Source organism: Salmo salar, chromosome ssa16 (genome assembly GCF_905237065.1).
Source record: "Salmo salar chromosome ssa16, Ssal_v3.1, whole genome shotgun sequence".
NCBI lineage: Eukaryota > Metazoa > Chordata > Actinopteri > Salmoniformes > Salmonidae > Salmo > Salmo salar.
In genome coordinates this window covers 66,735,934-66,754,721 of record NC_059457.1, presented here as the reverse complement: position 1 = coordinate 66,754,721, position 18,788 = coordinate 66,735,934, and the positions used below count along the sequence as shown (strand labels likewise).

At 40.9% G+C, this 18,788-nt stretch overlaps 2 protein-coding genes across 4 annotated transcripts in view; both read left to right on the top strand.

Moving 5' to 3' along the window:
- Window positions 1–5,950: 5,950 nt before the first annotated feature.
- LOC106574371 (phospholipase A2 inhibitor 31 kDa subunit) lies at window positions 5,951–7,241 on the top strand. Of its 2 annotated transcripts, none has more exons than XM_014150226.2 (4): window positions 5,951–6,135; window positions 6,352–6,436; window positions 6,645–6,755; window positions 6,999–7,241. In XM_014150226.2, the coding sequence occupies exons 2-4, from the start codon at window positions 6,385–6,387 to the stop codon at window positions 7,100–7,102; spliced, it is 267 nt and encodes an 88-aa protein (XP_014005701.1). In that variant the 5' UTR covers window positions 5,951–6,135; window positions 6,352–6,384; the 3' UTR covers window positions 7,103–7,241. The 2 variants fall into 2 exon arrangements, with proteins under 2 accessions (XP_014005701.1, XP_014005702.1); XM_014150227.2 differs by having other exon boundaries at window positions 6,090–6,135; window positions 6,308–6,436.
- A 6,077-nt stretch (window positions 7,242–13,318) lies between these two features.
- The window catches only part of LOC106574267 (anosmin-1), a 33,552-nt gene continuing 28,082 nt past the window's right edge, over window positions 13,319–18,788 (top strand). For both annotated transcript variants that reach the window (XM_014150050.2, XM_014150052.2), the window contains exons 1-2: window positions 13,319–13,577; window positions 17,207–17,254. In XM_014150050.2, coding sequence (XP_014005525.1) covers window positions 13,380–13,577; window positions 17,207–17,254 — 246 coding nt within the window. In that variant the 5' untranslated portion in view covers window positions 13,319–13,379. The remainder of the gene's footprint in view (window positions 13,578–17,206; window positions 17,255–18,788) is intronic.

The following is an 18,788-nucleotide window of genomic DNA, read 5'->3' as shown; positions in this document are numbered from 1 at the left end:
AGATCCTCTCAACCTCTGTCAGGTTGGATGGGGAGCGTTGCTGCATAGCTATTTTCAGGTCTCTCCAGGGATGTTTGATCGGGTTCATATCCGGGCTCTTGCTGGGCCACTCAAGGACATTCAGAGACTTGTCCCGAAGCCACACCTGCATTGTCTTCGCTGTGTGCTTAGGGTCGTTGTCCTGTTGGAAGGTGAACCTTCGTCCCTGTCTGAGGCCCTGAGCCCTCTGGAGCATGTTTTCATCAAGGATCTCTTTGTACTTTGCTCTGTTCATCTTTGCCTTGATCCTGACTAGTCTCCCAGTCCCTGCCGCTGAAAAACATCCCCACAGCATGATGCTGCCACCATCATGCTTTACCATAGGGATGGTGCCAGGTTTCCTCCAGACGTGACAAATGGCATTGAGGCCAAAGAGTTCAATCTTGGTTTCATCAGACCAAAGAATCTTGTTTCTCATGGTCTGAGAGTCTTTAGGTCCCTTTTGGCAAAATCCAAGTCGGCTGTCATGTGCCAACAAACTCCTTTTACTGAGGAGTGGCTTCCGTCTGGTCACCATAAAGGCCTGATTGGTGCAGTGCTGCAGAGATAGTTGTCCTTCTGGGAGGTTCTCCTATCTCCACAGAGGAACTCTAGAGCTCTATCAGAGTGACCATCAGGTTCTTGGTCACCTCCCTGACCAAGACCCTTCTCCCCCAATTGCTCAGTTTGGTCAGGCGGCCAGCTCTAGGAAGAGTTTTGGTGGTTCCAAACTTCTTCAATTTAAGAATGATGGAGGCCACTGTGTTCTTGGGGACCTTCAATGTTGCAGACATTTTTTGGTACACTTCCCCAGATCTGTGCCTCGACAAAATCCTGTCCCAAAGCTCTTCGGACATTCCTTCTATGTCATGGCTTGGTTTTTGCTCTGACATGCACTGTCAGCTGTGGGAACTTATACAGACAGTTGTGTGCCTTTCCAAATCATGTCCAATCAATTGAATTTACCACAGGTGGACTCGAATCAAGTTGTAGAAACATCTAAATAAGGTATTTCTGTTTTTTTCTTTTTAATACATTTGCAAAAATTTCTAAAAAACTGTTTTTGCTTTGTCATTATGGGGTATTGTGTGTAGATTGCTAAGGATTTTTTAAAATCAATTTTAGAATAAGGCTGTAACTTAACAAAATGTGGGAAAAGTCAAGGGCTCTGAATACTTTCTGAATTCACTGCATGTAGACACTGGTTTGGTACTGAAAAGGATGAATACAAGGTTAATTTCCCTTTAAAACTCTCCACCCCATGGCAAAATGGGTAGAATTGAAGGAAATGTGCTTTAAAAATGCAAAATGTCTCTCTGACAAATGGCAAAATTAGCAGAATTGTTTGAAATGTGTTATAAAATTGCTACATTTTCTCTCCACCCCATGAAAAAATGTGTAGAACTGCAGAAAACTTGCCTTGAAACTGCAACATTTTCTGTACGCCTCATGGCAAAATGGGTAGAATTGCAAATTAACTTTAAAATGTACATTTTTCTCTCTGCTGTCAAGAGGGGATCTAATAAAACATTTTTCCCTCTTGGTGACGGGGTCCCTCAACCAAATCTCGCTTAGGGCTCAAAAAAGCTAGATCCAGCCCATGTCACTACAAAGACAGGTGTCCTTCCTAACACGATACTAACCTAAATGACAGAGTGACTAGATGAAAGCCTGTTCAGAATAAAAATATTCCAAAACATGCATCCTGTTTGCAATAAGGCACTAAATTAAACCTGCAAAAAATGTGGCAAAGAAGTTCACTTTATGTCCTGAATACAAAGCATTATGTTTGGGGTAAATCCAACACAACACATCAGTGAATACCACTATTTGTAGGCATGTTGGTGGCTGCACAATGTTATAGGTATGTTTGTCTTTGGCAAGGACTAGGGAGTGTTTAAGTGTACAAATAAACAGAATGGAGCTAAGCACAGGCAAAATCCAAGAGGAAAACCTGGTTGAGTCTGCTTTCCAACAGACCATGGGGAAACAAATTCACCTTTCAGCAGGACAATAACCTAAAACACAAGGCCAAATATACACTGCAGTTGCTTACCAAGACAACATTGAATGTTGCTGAGTGGCCTAGTTACAGTTTTGACTTAAATCAGCTTGAAAATCTATGCTTTAATATTTTTTTTAAGAATAATGTGCAGATATTGTACAATCCAGGTGTGCAAAGCTCTTAGAGACTTACCCAGAAAGACTCACAGCTGCAATTGTTGCCAACAGTGTTGGGGAATTGTGTGTAGATGGGTAATAAAAAAAAAGATTTAAACCATTTTCAATTTTCAAGGGGTATGAATACTTTCTGAAAGCAATGTATCCCACAGAAAGCTAAGCACTGAAATAACCAAATCTAGTTTATGTAATGAATCAATTTGTTGTTTCTTAGATTCTCAGATTTATGTAGCCCCTTTTCAAAGGATGCAGCATTTAGCCAGTGATGTTAATTTCATGATAATCCAATTTAGGCTTGTGACTAAGTGTACTTCGTAGTGAAGAGGGTTGATAATGAATAATGCGATCCTTTGTGATCATAGGGGAAATGGTCTAGCTCAGAGAGTAGTACAATGGATCACGCAGAGCACGACATTGTCACGTCCTGACCCTGGTATGAGGTCATTTTTCCCTAGTAGATTGGTCAGGGCTTGACAGGGGGGTGTTTTGTCTATGTGTTTTGGGTTTTCTGTTTTCTATGTGGGTTGTCTAGAGTGTCATTCTATGTTGTCATTTTCTATGTTGTGGCCAGGTATGGTTTCCAATCAGAGGCAGCTGTTTATCGTTGTCTCTGATTGGAAGCCATACTTAGGCAGCCTGTTTTTTCATGGGGTTTTGTGGGTGGTTGTTTCCGTTTAGTCTAGAGTACCTGACGGGACTGTTGTTGGTCGTTTTATTGTTTTGTTGTTGAAGTGTTTTCATTAAAAGTTTAAAAATGAGCACTATACACGCTGCGCCTTGGTCTCCATTCAACGACCCCTGTGACAGACATACAATACAAAGATCAACAGCAGCATAGAGAATTAACATGCTTATTTCAATAGGCCAACATAATGTGAAGGAGTTCTGGAGAATATATCAGATTTTTCATATTTGCTTGCTAGGGTTATATATCCATTTTATTCTATATGTATTTTATTATATTCTAGTTTTCTGGAAGCGAATAAAGTGAGAACATTATTGTTTTAACCTGTTTTAAACGTACAGTATACTCCCATTTTATTTGGCATATTGTCAGTACAGTGCTGTAAAAAAGTATTTGTCCCCTTTCTAATCTTCTCTATTTTTACATATTTTTGATACTGAAAGTTTTCAGATCTTCAACCAAAACCTAATATTAGATAAAGGGAACCTGAGTGAACAAATAACACAACAATGACATACTTCATTTATTTATTTCATAAACAAAGGTATGCAACACTCAACGCTCCTGTGTGAAAAAGTAAATAACCCCTTACACTCAATAACTGGTTGTGCCACATTTAGTTGCAATGACTCCAACCAAACGTTTCCTGTAGTCGTTGATCAGTCTCTCACGTCAATGTGGAGGAATTTTGTTCCACCTTTCCAATCAGGACTGCTGTAACTCATCAACATTTTTGGGTTTTCAAGTCCTGTCACAACATCTCAGTTGGGATTAGGTCTGGACTTTAACTAGGTCATTCCAAAACTTCAAATTTCTTTATTTTTAGCCATTTTCATGTAGACTTCATTGTGTGTTTTGGATCATTGTCTTGCTGCATGACCCACCTTCGCTTCAGCTTACAGATGGATGGCCTGACATTCTCCTGTAGAATTCTCTGATACAGAGCAGAATTCATGGTTCCTTCTATTAAGGCAAGTCGTCCAGGTCCTGAGGCAGCAAAGCATTCCCAAACCATCACACAACAACCACCATGCTTGACCGTTGGTTTAAGGTTCTTACTGTGGAATGCAGTGGTTTTTTTTTGTTGCCAGGCATAATGGGACCCACTCTGACCTGCAGCATCAGGTAGGTTCACAGCGCGGGCTGCACAGCCTCCTCATCCTTTAGGAAGGCCTAACATTTCAACTCTTTATATTTCCCCCTTTTTTCTTTTCATTGTTTTTATTGTAATTTTCAAAGCTTTACAGGTTCATTTCAAATAGTTGATCTTATTTTCTTATTTCCACACCTCCTTTTTCAACCCTTTTTTTTAATGAAAAATAGTTGGAAGATGAAAAAGTATGTTTAGCTCCTGTAACTGCTATATCGCACAATCACATAGCTACATCACAATTACAGCTGATGCCAGTCCAGGATATTAAACCCAATGATCCTCTGACTTTGCACCTGTGTCCTTGCTTTAAAAATAACATGTTTTTTTTTATCTGGTTCTTTTCCCACAGCACTGTCTTTCAGTATCATATTGCTGTATAAAAGGAGGGGCCGGAGGAAGGAGAGTTACACTGAAACCTGCAGAGGTCCAGTAGGTTAAGATGGGCAAAAGGGAACTGACTTCACACTTTTTGAACCTGTTTGAAACGTCTGTCTGAGCCTAGGACACAAAGACTTTCAGGCATTGAACAATATGTTAACTGTAGTGTCTATATAGGTTACACTGTTTAAAAGTGTATTTCTCTCCTAGAACCACATCCAAACATGAACGTCTTTGCTTTTGGTCTCCTGCTCCTGGTGGCCGTCATCTATGGTAAATATCATCTCTTCATGTTGAACCATCCTAATGTTTTTATTTTCAAAAGTTCAGATAAAAAAAAACCTTGATAGTAGGTCAATAGTGTGCACTAGACTACACACTATGACTATGGCCTATGGCCAGTGACTTTCAAGATTTAGTCGTGGTTTCTTTCATGTTTCTCTATTTCTCTCTCTCTTTCTCTCTCCCCTCTCTCAGGTGAGGCCCTGCAGTGCCATAACTGTGTCCAGGCCACACCAGGCAGTGGTGATTGTGTGGAGACTGTGGAGACCTGTCCTCCTGAGCTGGACGCCTGTGCCAAAGTGACCTACCCTTCCCCTTATGGTGAGTCCCAGCACCATTCAGTCAGCATGGCATATAGCCACAATCACTGCAGAGACGCCACAATGCCTTATTAATCCGACCAGAAATCAATCAAAGACACACACACACACACACACAACACAAATCTATTTACTAGGTAGGCCTACAAGATTATCACTCAGTCGTCAGTCATTACCCACTGGACAAAAACTGGTTGAATCAACGTTGTTTCCACGTCATTTTAACCCCCCCAAAAATCTATGTGATGACTGATTGGATTTGCAAAAGTTAACCAATATAAGGGAATTTCCAAATGTTTTCACCCAGCTTTTAACCTAAATCCAATGACATGGTGACATTTCTTGTTGATTTCAAGTTGAATTCACGTTAGTTGACAACTCAACCAAATGTAAATCAAAACTAGATGTTGAACTGACGTCTGTGCCCAGTGGGTATCGTCATCATCATCTCTCCCCCCCCTCTCTCTATCTTTCTCTCTCTATTTCTCCAGAGAACACCTTCCACAAGTCCTGCTTCAAGATGATGGAGTCCTCGAAGCTTGGTGTAACCAAGGATCTGAGAGTCACCTGCTGCAGCTGGGACAACTGCAACCTATAAGACCTATGACCCATACTCACCTTCTTTATCATTGATATGCATGTGGCTGGAGCCCAGTTCAAATGGCAATGAAATACATTCAGTATTGCAAAATTGTATTTTTTTATCTTTTGTTCCTGATTTCAACATATGTCTAAATGTCATAAGAAGAACTTGTTTACATATGATATGAAGGATTCAGCATCCAACACCGCCTCTTACATAAGCTATGCACACCAGTCAGTTGTTTTGTTGAGCTTTGATATTTCAAAATTCTCTAAACACCCTGTCCCAATGTGGAATGTCCCAGTGTGGAACACGACACTGCAAACCTTTGTCTTGAGAAATCCGGGAATTTCCAGTCCTTTACAGAGAGACATAGGGTACTACTTGTGCTAAACCTGAGTAAATACATTGCCCAATATCTCACACAAGTGACTCATAGATAACAGCTTTATTAGCGTACTATGCTGTATAAAAGGAGAAGAAGAAGGAGAGGAGAGTCAAGGAAGCTCAATACACCTAAAGGAAATACAGTCAGGTGAGCAACTACTCTACTATCTACAGCTCCTTAATAACTTTGTCTCATGGTATTGTGCTACTGGGGTTGTCAAATGGTTGGTTTCAGAATGTTTCTGCACATTTCAAATAAATCAGACTTACATGAACCTACATGTAGCAATTGTTGAACATCGCATAATCCCACCGCATAGAGGGAGTCTTCGGTGATGCCTTTTTTCTATTGTTGGAACGACAGATCAACAGACTCCTGAAGAAAGACAAAGGAAAGATGAAAGCTATATGTTTTTCTCTCCTTCTCCTGCTGCTGGCATGTAGCTTCGGTGAGTCTGCCCATCAAGGTCTTCATCTTATTTCATGTCTTTATTTGACAGGGACAATGCCAAATAAACAGATTCATCTGACCCAGATTAAAGCTTGCCTGCGTATTCTTATCTCCATTCTTTAATCTCCAGTCTCCCAGTTTACACAATGGATAACCAGACTCCCTCCAATACAACAGAGATAATGCTGTTCTTCTGTTTTCTCCAGGAGAGGGCCTGAAATGCAACCGTTGTGTTGGCAAAGGCTGCAGAAACACAGTGGAGACCTGCCGTATTGACCATGACACATGCGGCACGGTCATATTCAAGCCCCCACTCCGTACGTATCTATTATCCCCTTTACTAGGCAGTATACCCTGAGTTTCATCTGTATATATCCCTTCACTAGGCACTTTACAATGTGTGTAACCCGAGGATCAGTAACCAATCGATAAAACACAAAATAACCAATCCTTTTGATTGACATCTAAGGAAACATTTGCTTTATCCAATCAAGAAAATGTGCTGGTTTGTGTCTTCTATATCTGGTGTTTTACCCTGTCTCGCTTCTCTCTCTCCACAGCTATCTCATACTTCAAGAGATGCATGAAGATGTCAGAATGCATGTTGCTGGGAAGCAACAAGGACATCGATGCCTATTGCTGCACCACCAACCAGTGCAACTGAGAGACACACCCTCTGTCTACCATACTGTATACTATACAGTCCATTTATTGTACTAAGCTGAATATCACTAATCAATGCACATGATTGAAACTGTCAAGAAGTTACAGAAATAAAGTTGTACTTTTGCGTCTGTTCCAAACAGTTTGCATTTAATGATTATTTATGTTTGACATAATTAACCTGTGATGAGCAAGTTTAGTTTATAGCTGATATATACAGGACTAGTTTATAGGCTATATGATGTGTTACCCAGTAACACAACATAAAATATAGACTCCATTAAAATTGTCATTACACACTCTGTCCCGATGTTGAATGTCCCAATGTGGAACAGAGCAGACCTTGGATAACTCTGCAATGTGGAAAGTAACTATTTATCCGGGGGAGCAAATAGTTACTTTGGAGGTGCCTACAACGATTTGAATACAGATCCCAAAAATGACTACTTTTTAAAACTATTTGTATTTTCAAATAAACTACAAAATATAATGATTTTTGGCCAGGTCTGGAACAGTCACTGTTATGTGGCACTGATCGCTGTAAACTTTCTAGTCTTGCGTAATCTCTTCTGAAAACCAGCAATTCCCATTCCGATATTCAGATCCAGACAAGAGGACATCTAGGAAATGCTGTGCTAAGAAAGGACAGCTCCACACACATCGGAAGGAAACTTAACCAGGTCAGAGATTCTGTTTGAGTTGTAACTTACCTGCAACTACTTCACTATTTACTGCTCATAACAACGCACTATAACAAAGCTTAGAAATCGCCACGAGAACAAACACAAACACCAAAATGCTTAAAAAGTTATAAAGTGTCACAAATATTTGTCTCAATTAAATTGTGCTACTTGGGTTTCACCATGTCTATCATTATACACAAGCCTACATGTGATGCACCGGGACAGGACCAACTGTATACGTCTGTCACACTAAGCACTCTTTGATGACATATGTTCTATCGTTAAAATGACAGCTCATAAGACACCTGAAGAGAAGGAAAGATGAAAGTGGTGTGTGTTTCTCTCCTTCTCCTGCTGCTGTCTTTAAGCTATGATGAGTCTGCCCAAAAAAGAGTACTCTATGTTTTACTAGGTATGATAAACTGTCTCACTGAATACTTGCTTGGTTATTAACCAGACTGAACCATTGTGAAATAATTTTTTCAGCATTGTTTAACATGGAGCGTTCAGTCAGGTTTAACTAAGCTACTAAACAATGATTTCACCATTGTTTAAAGTGGAGCGTTCAGTCAGGTTTAACCAAGCTACTAAACAAATGTTTACACTATTGTTTAAAGTGGAGCGTTCAGTCAGGTTTAACCAAGCTACTAAACAATTGTTTTCACCATTGTTTAACGTGAAGCATTCAGTCAGGTTTAACCAAGCTACTAAACTACACCAGAGATAATGCTGGTCTACTGTATGTCCAGGAGAGGGCCTAAGGTGCAACAAATGTCTTGACAGTGGAGACCACAGCCGAGACACAGTGGAGACCTGCCAAAGCGAAAAATAAAAAGGTCTGTGCGAGAATCACGTTCAAACACTCACTTCGTATTTAGCTCCCTCCTTCACTTGGCCACTTTACCTTGTGCTTCATCGGTGCGACCTACCAAGGTTAAATGATCAGTAAAACACACACATTTTGGAGTAGGAGTGCTGATCCTGGATCAGTTTATCCTTTTAGATCATAATGAATAAGATTATATGGACACGGAAGACCTATTCCTGGATCAGAACTCTGAGATGCTATATAAATACAGGCCCAGGTTATGTCTTTTAGGTATCTGGTATTTTCAATCCTCTCTCCACAGCTCCCTAAACATTTAAGAGACGCATGCAGATGTCAGAATGCCAGATGTTTGGAGACGAGAGTGAGAACATTCATGTCTGGTGCTGTCCCTCTGACCTATGCAACTGAGACAACCGTTGACTACCATAGTTGATTCTTTAATTTGGTGTGATGTCTGGCACCGCAAGAGTACCACATATGTAGTCCATTTACCATCTATTACTGTTGTTGTGAAGCAGTTACAAAATTAAAGTTGCTTCATTCCCCAACAATTTCCATTTGCTTATTGATGTCAGCTTTAACTTGAATGCATGATTCAGTTGGATAAAATAGATGGGCCTATACAGATATCATCTGACTCTTTAGCATGTGATTGGTCAGGTAAGTTGATGGCATAAAACATGAGCACCGAGCAGCACTATATGCCACCACCCAAGGCTTGAGCTTCTCTGCCGTTACTATAGTGACCAAGTGGGAAAGATCCAGGTGGCATTCCTAGAATACTTCCCATGGCAGCCTGCCGTGTCACAATTCTCAGAACACTACACCATCTTTATCAGGAACTTCAGTGATAAAGTTGTATTTATGTAACAGTGATAAGGCAGTTTATATGAGGACAGCACTGTGTTCACACTAGAGTTTCACAGACACCTGTGAAGCACAAGAACTCAGGTGAGATTATTACATTCTGTAGGTGACATTTACATAACCATTCTAAAATACCTGGTAAAGAAAATATCTCGGACTATCCTGTGTTTGGTTAAGCAGTGAAGATGAGAGTCTTGGCTATATCTTTCCTTCTTCTGATGAGTTATATTTGTGGTATGTCAGTGAATAGAATGTTCCGGAAATAACTTCAAAACAACACTGAAACTCTTCCACTCTGCGTTCATGATAATAACATGCTGTATAGTGTTTGTGAACTGTATTAACAACCTAATTGATTCAGTGGATATACAATATACTGACAAATAAGAACACAATATTAAAGTTTACAACAAACCATTTTTAACTGAGTTTGTGGTACTGTATTGTCTAGATGTAGGAGAGGCCCTCCAGTGTTACCGGTGTCGCCCAGACACACTAATGAAGATGTGTGTGGAGACGTCTCATTTATCACTTGGTTATTGGAAGGAATTATTTCAGATCAAATGTGAGAAAGCCACAAATAAAGGTTCCACTCACTCTAATTCCTCCTCTTCCCCAATATCTCATCATCTACAACATTACGATCAGTGAAATCTTGTTTTTATATTGTTTGTGTACGTTTGTTGATGTTGTGATTGCATCTGTTTTGTGTCCCATTGTCCACCTCTCTCTCCTTGTAATGGTGTCATGTTTCCGAGGATTCATCAGCAGCACAGAGTGTGAACATCTCCAGGGCATCGAGGGAGGACTCCTCCACACCTACTGCTGCAAATATGACCTCTGTAACCACTAAAGAGAGTGCATTTAAAATGCCTTCTCTAGTCTTCCATTTGTTATATCACACACAGCCTAAAAATAAAATGAATAAATATCTGCATGTTTACAACGTTCGTGGATCTTTTTTAGGTTATAGTCTTAGGTTAAAGATGTTTTTTTAGGTTGCAGTTTCACACTTCTACTCAGAGAATATTACAACATAATTACAACATGAGTTCAGGGCCGATTTGTCAACAGTGAAAATAAACTGATACATAATTCTTCCACTAGATGTCAACAGAGCTCCAAATTACAGCATAGTCCAATAAAAATAACTTATGGTTCAGCTGGGCACAGCATAAAGATCACTCCATCGTGACAGACATGCATTATTAAAACGCTGAATCAAACTACATTTATCAGTTTCCTACAATATATTATGATCACGCATTTGAGATTAACAAAACTAAAATGTATTAATAATTCAAACTCTATACAGATAATGATTATTTGCCTGTGTCCCAAATGGCACCTTTTCCCTATATAGTGCATTCATTTTGACCAGGACCCATAGGGCTCGTGCACTACTCTGACCAGGGCCCATAAGGTGAAATGTAGAGAATATGGTGCCATTTGGGACTCAGCCCTAGTGTCATGAGACTCCGTGTAGTAGTGTATTGACTCAAACACCCATGCTGAGAGACAAGCTCCGTCGGTGTCAATAGTTATTGATTTATTTCATTACACTCCAATAACCGATCGTTACACCTCCTAGGGAATTGTATGATCACGCTCCAAATGTGATTGTTGTTTTCTAAATACTAACACAGTCAAGGGAATATTTGTATTTGTAAACTAAGGTTGCCAGCGAAAATCCCCCCCACTCACACACACACACACACACACACACACACACACACACACACACACACACACACACACACACACACACACACACACACACACACACACACACACACACTGACACAGGCACGCACGCACACGCATGCGTAAACACACACAATCACACACACACAAACACACACACATACAAACGTTGATGGCTGAAGTAGGCAACTCGTATCACGCCCATTCCCCCCTTCCCGCATAGACACAGGGGTTTCCTGACCCTGGTTTTATGACCCATATTGTAGGGGACACCCCATTGGCAGCGGCTTCCCCCAGTCAGGAAAGGAAACCACCAGGGTTGTGGAAAATACCATTCAGCAGCCTGCAGGAGACTGCAGGACCCCACACCAACTAGCTACTTCTTCCACCACGTACTTGCAAGGATCCCCTCTCTGCACACACGCATGCATATAAGTACATATTCTTTAAAAAATGTTTTTTAAAGGAGCAGGGGGTATTCCTCCACTTGAAAGTTGCAGTGTGGTTGGACCACCAGGTGAATAAAATGTACATGCGTCATTTATTGAGTAACTCTGGCATTGCCTGATATATAGCCTTAGAGTTTAAAAGGGTAATCTGTAGTTGAAACAATAACAAAGTGGCTACCCTGCCTCTGTTTTGGTAAAAATACAGAGCTCTTGATGCAAGGACAGAAAAAAATATAGTTTGAAGTTTATTTTGAGGCTATATAGTGTTTGTTTACATGTACAATGTTTGCACACAAATGATATAAAACAAGCTTATATTTTTGGTTCTGAGGCATTATAAATGAGGCATTTATAAAAGTTATATTCTTCTTATTTTATAAGGCCAAAAATGTATGTAGCATCTGTGGATTGCCCCTTTAAGATATAGTCACACACTGTCACTCAGCATTGCATGACCAAGGATTTGAGAGGGGCCCCATGCCATTTCTACTAAATACATGATTGCATTTAAACATGCAATTGCGGTCCAAATGACGGAAGACAGACTGAGTTACCAAACTCTTCACCATTCACTCTCCGCAATCTCACTCTGTGTAAACTAAAGCTACTGTAAATGGACAGATTGAACCTGACTCTGGTTCTGAACTGCAGCCAGTGTCAGAAACGCTCCTCACCTGTAGACTAATTATGACACTGTAGTTAGTAGACGGCACAGCTGCTGTGATTCCACACAGCTCAGCACAGCACCACTCTATAAAACCTAACATCGAAGAGGTATGGGCCAGTCATTATCACCCCAGGAGGCTAACGCACCAAGCAGAGACTATTTTTCAACGAGCATGAGCAAAAAATACCAACTACGGGAGGATTTCTTCAATATTTCCTACACGTCATATTCTCTCCTTTCCGTGGGCCAGAAAACGATGCCAAAACGTGGAGAGATATTTTGTGAGATATGTTAGTGGTTAGTTTTTATAGTTTTGCCCATAAAAATGTTGTTCTCTGCTACCGGTGAAAATGATGGGGATCCCTGGAAGCTGTGTAACTTCCCGCCCCCAAGATAGGTTTCCATGAGGCAACAAACTTGTTAGTTAGGTAAGTTTCAATGAATGAATGGATGAATTAACGAAATACTGAATGAATTAATGAAAATGAAGGGATGAATCCCAAATAAGACACAATGAATATGTAGAACTTGGGTTTTTCAGTACAGTCAAGGATAACATTTAAGAGATTATGAAGTGATTGTTGCAGTTCTTTGTTTTTTGAGGCTCCAGAAAATGCATTGGGCAAGACCACAAACAGGTGTAGTGAGTTACAGGTGAACAGGAGTGCTGAGGAGTGGATTCTGTCGATTTTGTTCATGTATAATTACCCTTTATCAAAATGCATTCTTCATTTGAAGCAGGACATTATCATTAAAGATAATACTAGACCTAGATTTATAACGTGAGGTAAATGATCCCTTACATTTAGATTGTAATTTTGGAGGCTATTTGGCAATCATAATTTAAAATACGTCAGCAATTAAACAATTAGATGGCATCGGTCCAAACTCATCACACGCATCGTACCTGAGATCATTTGCCGTTTATGGTAAATGTCTTCCAATGGCAGGCTGAGCTCAGATCCTGGCTCCTCCCTTCGACATGGAAGTTTCATCAGTTTCCCGGGCTGCATCCACAAACTGTCATAAACCCGTCCCGTCGCGACGAGGCGAAACACGCAAGAGAGAAGTCCCCGACAATGTCGTTATTCAAAAGTCGAGGTGTATTTGCGAGTCTGTGTTTGTGGACTTTCTTGTTCTTGAGTGTCAATGCGAAGACGCGGAAGAAAGACGAGACCCGGTCTATGAACGACATCTACAGAGGGAGATGTGCGTCTCGGTGCCTCAGCTTGCACAGCACTCGTATAGCGACGCTCTCCAAACGATCTCAGGTGGAGGTAAGGCCAAAACAAGCCCGCGAGCATGCCGCTGTCTTCATGGAATAAAGTCAAAGTTGGATCAAACGCAGGCAATCAGAATTTTTCTACTGCATTATATAATATTCCATTAACTTTTTTTAATGCTAAATGAATTAATAAACAAGAATGTGCTTGAAATAGACCACCCCATTAACGAGAACATGTTTGTTTTCATTGTTTATATTTAATTTGTTTATTTAGTTGACTATTCACTGATAACTGAAGTTTAGTTTTTGGCCTCACAATAACTGCTTCAGATTTGTTAAGTTTGCAAGCAAACTAGACACAATATATGAAGACAATTCAGTACCATGTTCTGACAGGAAACTGACTATACACTGTACTCCTCATTAGAAAGTTGTCTTTACCATGTCCCATTTTTAAATCTGACTCTGCATTGAGAAGTGGAGCAACCTACTGGCTGATGGAGAGAGAGGCTTGTTATCCTAATTACGTCCATACCAAGCCCTTCACTGCCCCTCCAGTCCCAAGCCTACCACACTGACTGAGCCACCCAGGTCACATGATCAAGTTCATGTCCTCCTCCTTGGATAACATACAGTACATGGAGATAACTTAGCCTTAGCAGTGAACATGCCCAGTTACTCGCTATTCAGCCTCAGGATTTGGAAGGATGGCCCCGTGAGAATGCCCACTAGTATACTCCCACATAGTAGGCCTATATAGATTACTGAATGAATTGATCCATAGGGAATATGGAATGGGGGACTAGTGAGACATGGCTATTAGCTATGGTTTATTATCATAGGACTGGAACTGCACTGACATCAGATCATTAGCCACACTGTCAAGCACTCGCGACCTCTCTAAGGGTCAGGATATGACCTTTAACCTGTTTAATCACTACTTCCCACGGATCATGTAGCAGGGTCAATGTTAGATTGCAAGGGCAGTCCATCTATTCCCTCTGTGATGGAATTCCTGTCATAGATCAAATCTACCCATTGTAGGAGTGGATAGGATACTATGTCATGTCAGCCTATAAAATGGCTAATTCTTATTGCCAGACTTGGGTATATAGCTACAGTACGCTTCAGCTATACGTTTTCATCAATTCGACACATAGTAATGGACAGATGAACGTGACTAGAATGAAGCATATTGTTTGAAAGGTCTCTGTTGGCAATGTGCCGGAAGCAGCCACGGAAATACATCTTGGTACAGATCGTTGAATCTATCGTAACTTTCCATATTGGAAAGTCCCTTTCTGAGATTTGATGGAGACTTTTTAACATGACTGAATCTACCCCGGACAGTGACTTCAAATCATGTTAGTGCCACCATCAATCAGGATTAGTAGTGCACTATATAAGGAATAGGGTGCCATTTGGGATGTAGCCGTACCCTTGATTTCCAGTCTTTCACATGTAGTATTTCGGAAACAATTGTCTGACTTGTGAGACTAGTTCTGATTTGCGTCAGAGGTCATATTGTGCTCCATTCATTGAGTCAAAGTGACATAACAAAATGCCCTTATCTGTCCTGACTTTCATGTCCCTTGGGCTGCCATAGTAGCCTTCATAACATGGGTATGATGAATTGGATGAGTCCCCAATGGTACCCTATTCCCTTCATAGTGCACTACTTTTGACCAGCCATTTGGGATGCAGGCATTCATTGACCTGATAATGACAGAGAAGTCAGATGACTCTGTCTTTAGCCTTGCCGGCACAGGACACAGCGGTCGTTTTTGCCCACAACCACCCCTTCCAGACCCTTGTGGCTGCACTGGACAGACGAAGGCCAGGGTGCCTGTGACTGGCCTGCTCGGTCTCCTCAAGACATTAGCTCACTTAGTCACTTTCACTTTAGGTCACTTTCTTTGCCACTTCAAAAGCTGTGTTGCCAACATGAATGGGTAAAAATCGTGTTTGTACACTTTCGACTTTTGTTACATGGTAGTTAGGACAGTAGTTAAGACTTTAACTTTTACAGTACTGACTGCCCTCTACTCTCTTCTCCCCCTAGTAATTACACTACTGACTGTCCTCTACTCTCCCTAGTAATTACACTACTGACTGTCCTCTACTCTCTTCTCTCCCTAGTAATTACACTACTGACTGTCCTCTACTCTCTTCTCTCCCTAGTAATTACACTACTGACTGTCCTCTACTCTCTTCTCTCCCTAGTAATTACACTACTGACTGTCCTCTACTCTCTTCTCTCCCTAGTAATTACACTACTGACTGTCCTCTACTCTCTTCTCTCCCTAGTAATTACACTACTGACTGCCCTCTACTCTCTTCTCCCCCTAGTAATTACACTACTGACTGCCCTCTACTCTCTTCTCTCCCTAGTAATTACACTACTGACTGTCCTCTACTCTCTTCTCTCCCTAGTAATTACACTACTGACTGTCCTCTACTCTCTTCTCTCCCTAGTAATTACACTACTGACTGTCCTCTACTCTCGTCTCTCCCTAGTAATTACACTACTGACTGTCCTCTACTCTCTTCTCTCCCTAGTAATTACACTACTGACTGTCCTCTACTCTCGTCTCTCCCTAGTAATTACACTACTGACTGCCCTCTACTCTCTTCTCTCCCTAGTAATTACACTACTGACTGTCCTCTACTCTCTTCTCTCCCTAGTAATTACACTACTGACTGTCCTCTACTCTCTTCTCTCCCTAGTAATTATACTACTGACTGCCCTCTACTCTCTTCTCTCCCTAGTAATTACACTACTGACTGTCCTCTACTCTCTTCTCCCCCTAGTAATTACACTACTGACTGTCCTCTACTCTCTTCTCTCCCTAGTAATTACACTACTGACTGTCCTCTACTCTCCCTAGTAATTACACTACTGACTGTCCTCTACTCTCGTCTCTCCCTAGTAATTACACTACTGACTGTCCTCTACTCTCTTCTCTCCCTAGTAATTACACTACTGACTGTCCTCTACTCTCTTCTCTCCCTAGTAATTATACTACTGACTGTCCTCTACTCTCTTCTCTCCCTAGTAATTATACTACTGACTGTCCTCTATTCTCTTCTCTCCCTAGTAATTACACTACTGACTGTCCTCTACTCTCTTCTCTCCCTAGTAATTACACTACTGACTGTCCTCTACTCTCTTCTCTCCCTAGTAATTACACTACTGACTGTCCTCTACTCTCTTCTCTCCCTAGTAATTATACTACTGACTGTCCTCTACTCTCTTCTCTCCCTAGTAATTACACTACTGACTGTCCTCTACTCTCTTCTCTCCCTAGTAATTACACTACTGACTGTCCTCTACTCTCCCTAGTAATTACACTACTGACTGTCCTCTACTCTCTTCTCTCCCTAGTAATTACACTACTGACTGCCCTCTACTCTCTTCTCTCCCTAGTAATTACACTACTGACTGCCCTCTACTCTCTTCTCTCCCTAGTAATTACACTACTGACTGTCCTCTACTCTCTTCTCTCCCTAGTAATTACACTACTGACTGCCCTCTACTCTCTTCTCTCCCTAGTAATTACACTACTGACTGTCCTCTACTCTCTTCTCTCCCTAGTAATTACACTACTGACTGTCCTCTACTCTCTTCTCTCCCTAGTAATTATACTACTGACTGCCCTCTACTCTCTTCTCCCCCTACAGAACAATGGATACCTGGGCTGGTGTCAAAATCATAAACAGTGTGCCAAGGTAACGTACAGATGTTTACATGCGCACCATACCTAACATGACAATCACACAAACTGAATGATCTATTTTCAGAGGAAAAACTCTCAGGGAAAGTCAGCAGCTGAGCAAATAGCATGATACATCATTGTCATAGTGGTTCTTACACAGTACTCTATTTACCATGCAATACCATACATCACTGTGCCAGCAAATATACTGCAGCTAGCTATGTACTGTTCATCTGTCGGTCACAGAGCCTACATAATATATGATTGCAATGTATAGCGACAGGTGCTTTAGATGGATGCTTGGCTGTTAAGCTCTTAGTCTCTCCACTTTGTGTTTTCATCAAATACATTTCTCCACATCCCTCTCTGGAAGTCAACTGTCTTTGGGTAATGAGGTTCCACTCATTTCTGGTAATGAGGACAGTAACGTTCTCTAACAGCCCTGCAGTATACAATCCCTGCAGTGTACAGAAGTGAAGCTGACATGTTGCTTTTGTGCTTATTCCACAGGCTATACTGTAGTATACGGAAATAGAATGGTTGCACAGTTATCATATCTCATAATGAAAACAACAGTCAAATACCATTATGAACAATATTATCTCATATGTTTTTGATAAATTGAATAATGTTTTTTTTAATAACACGTTCACACTCGTAGCTATTTATTCTGAAGCCACATTCCTAATCAGTTTAGAATTGCCTTTGTGATTGTTTTGTTGCTTTGTTTACTACAGTATAACACTCTGGCTAGTTGTGTGTTTTGTCGCCATATGGGAGAGAAGCACAACAACACGCGTCTCTCTCTGGGACAGACAGACACACCCCAGGGTAGGCTTGCAGCAGAAACGTAGTCAGACAGGCTCTGACCTCTCTTGGTGGGTCCGTGAAAACATTTGGCCAACTGCTCAGCAGATTTCTCCAGAACTCCAGAGAGAGTTTTCACTCAAACTTTAAACCAGGTCAATCCCTGCAGCATGATAGCATCCTCCACACTAGGTCCATGTAATATAGCCTGCAACCCGAAACCAATATGCTCTGTTTAACGGTGAAACTGAGCATATCAGTTTGGATACCAAGCTACAGATAATAAAATGTCAGCGCTCTCCTTGTTTTCTTGAAGAGTGACAATGCTATTTTATTCACACAAAGAAAGTAATAATGATATTCTATTCTTGTTAAGAAAGAACACAGCCAATTAGAATTCTCTTCCTTGTAGAATGTTTATTACACGGCAGCTAATTGCCAAATTAGAGGCTCTGAAGTAGAGATCAAGAATCAATTTATTCTCACTAAGGAGATCTTAATGTCTCTGCGGGTCTCACTTTAAAAGTAAACTTGCTTTGCTTTCAGTTCGGTTATGTGCCACCAACGGTTCTGTATATCACTAGAACTCAACATTAGATTTGATAGGCTGCCCAAGGATTCCAGTCTGATTTAAGGTGTTCCTGAAATGTCACTGCCTACTATGAAAGCTGTACTGTAGTTCCAGCTCAACCACAAATTTGGAAGTCAGACCCTCATGTTTTGCAGTATTTGATTACAGG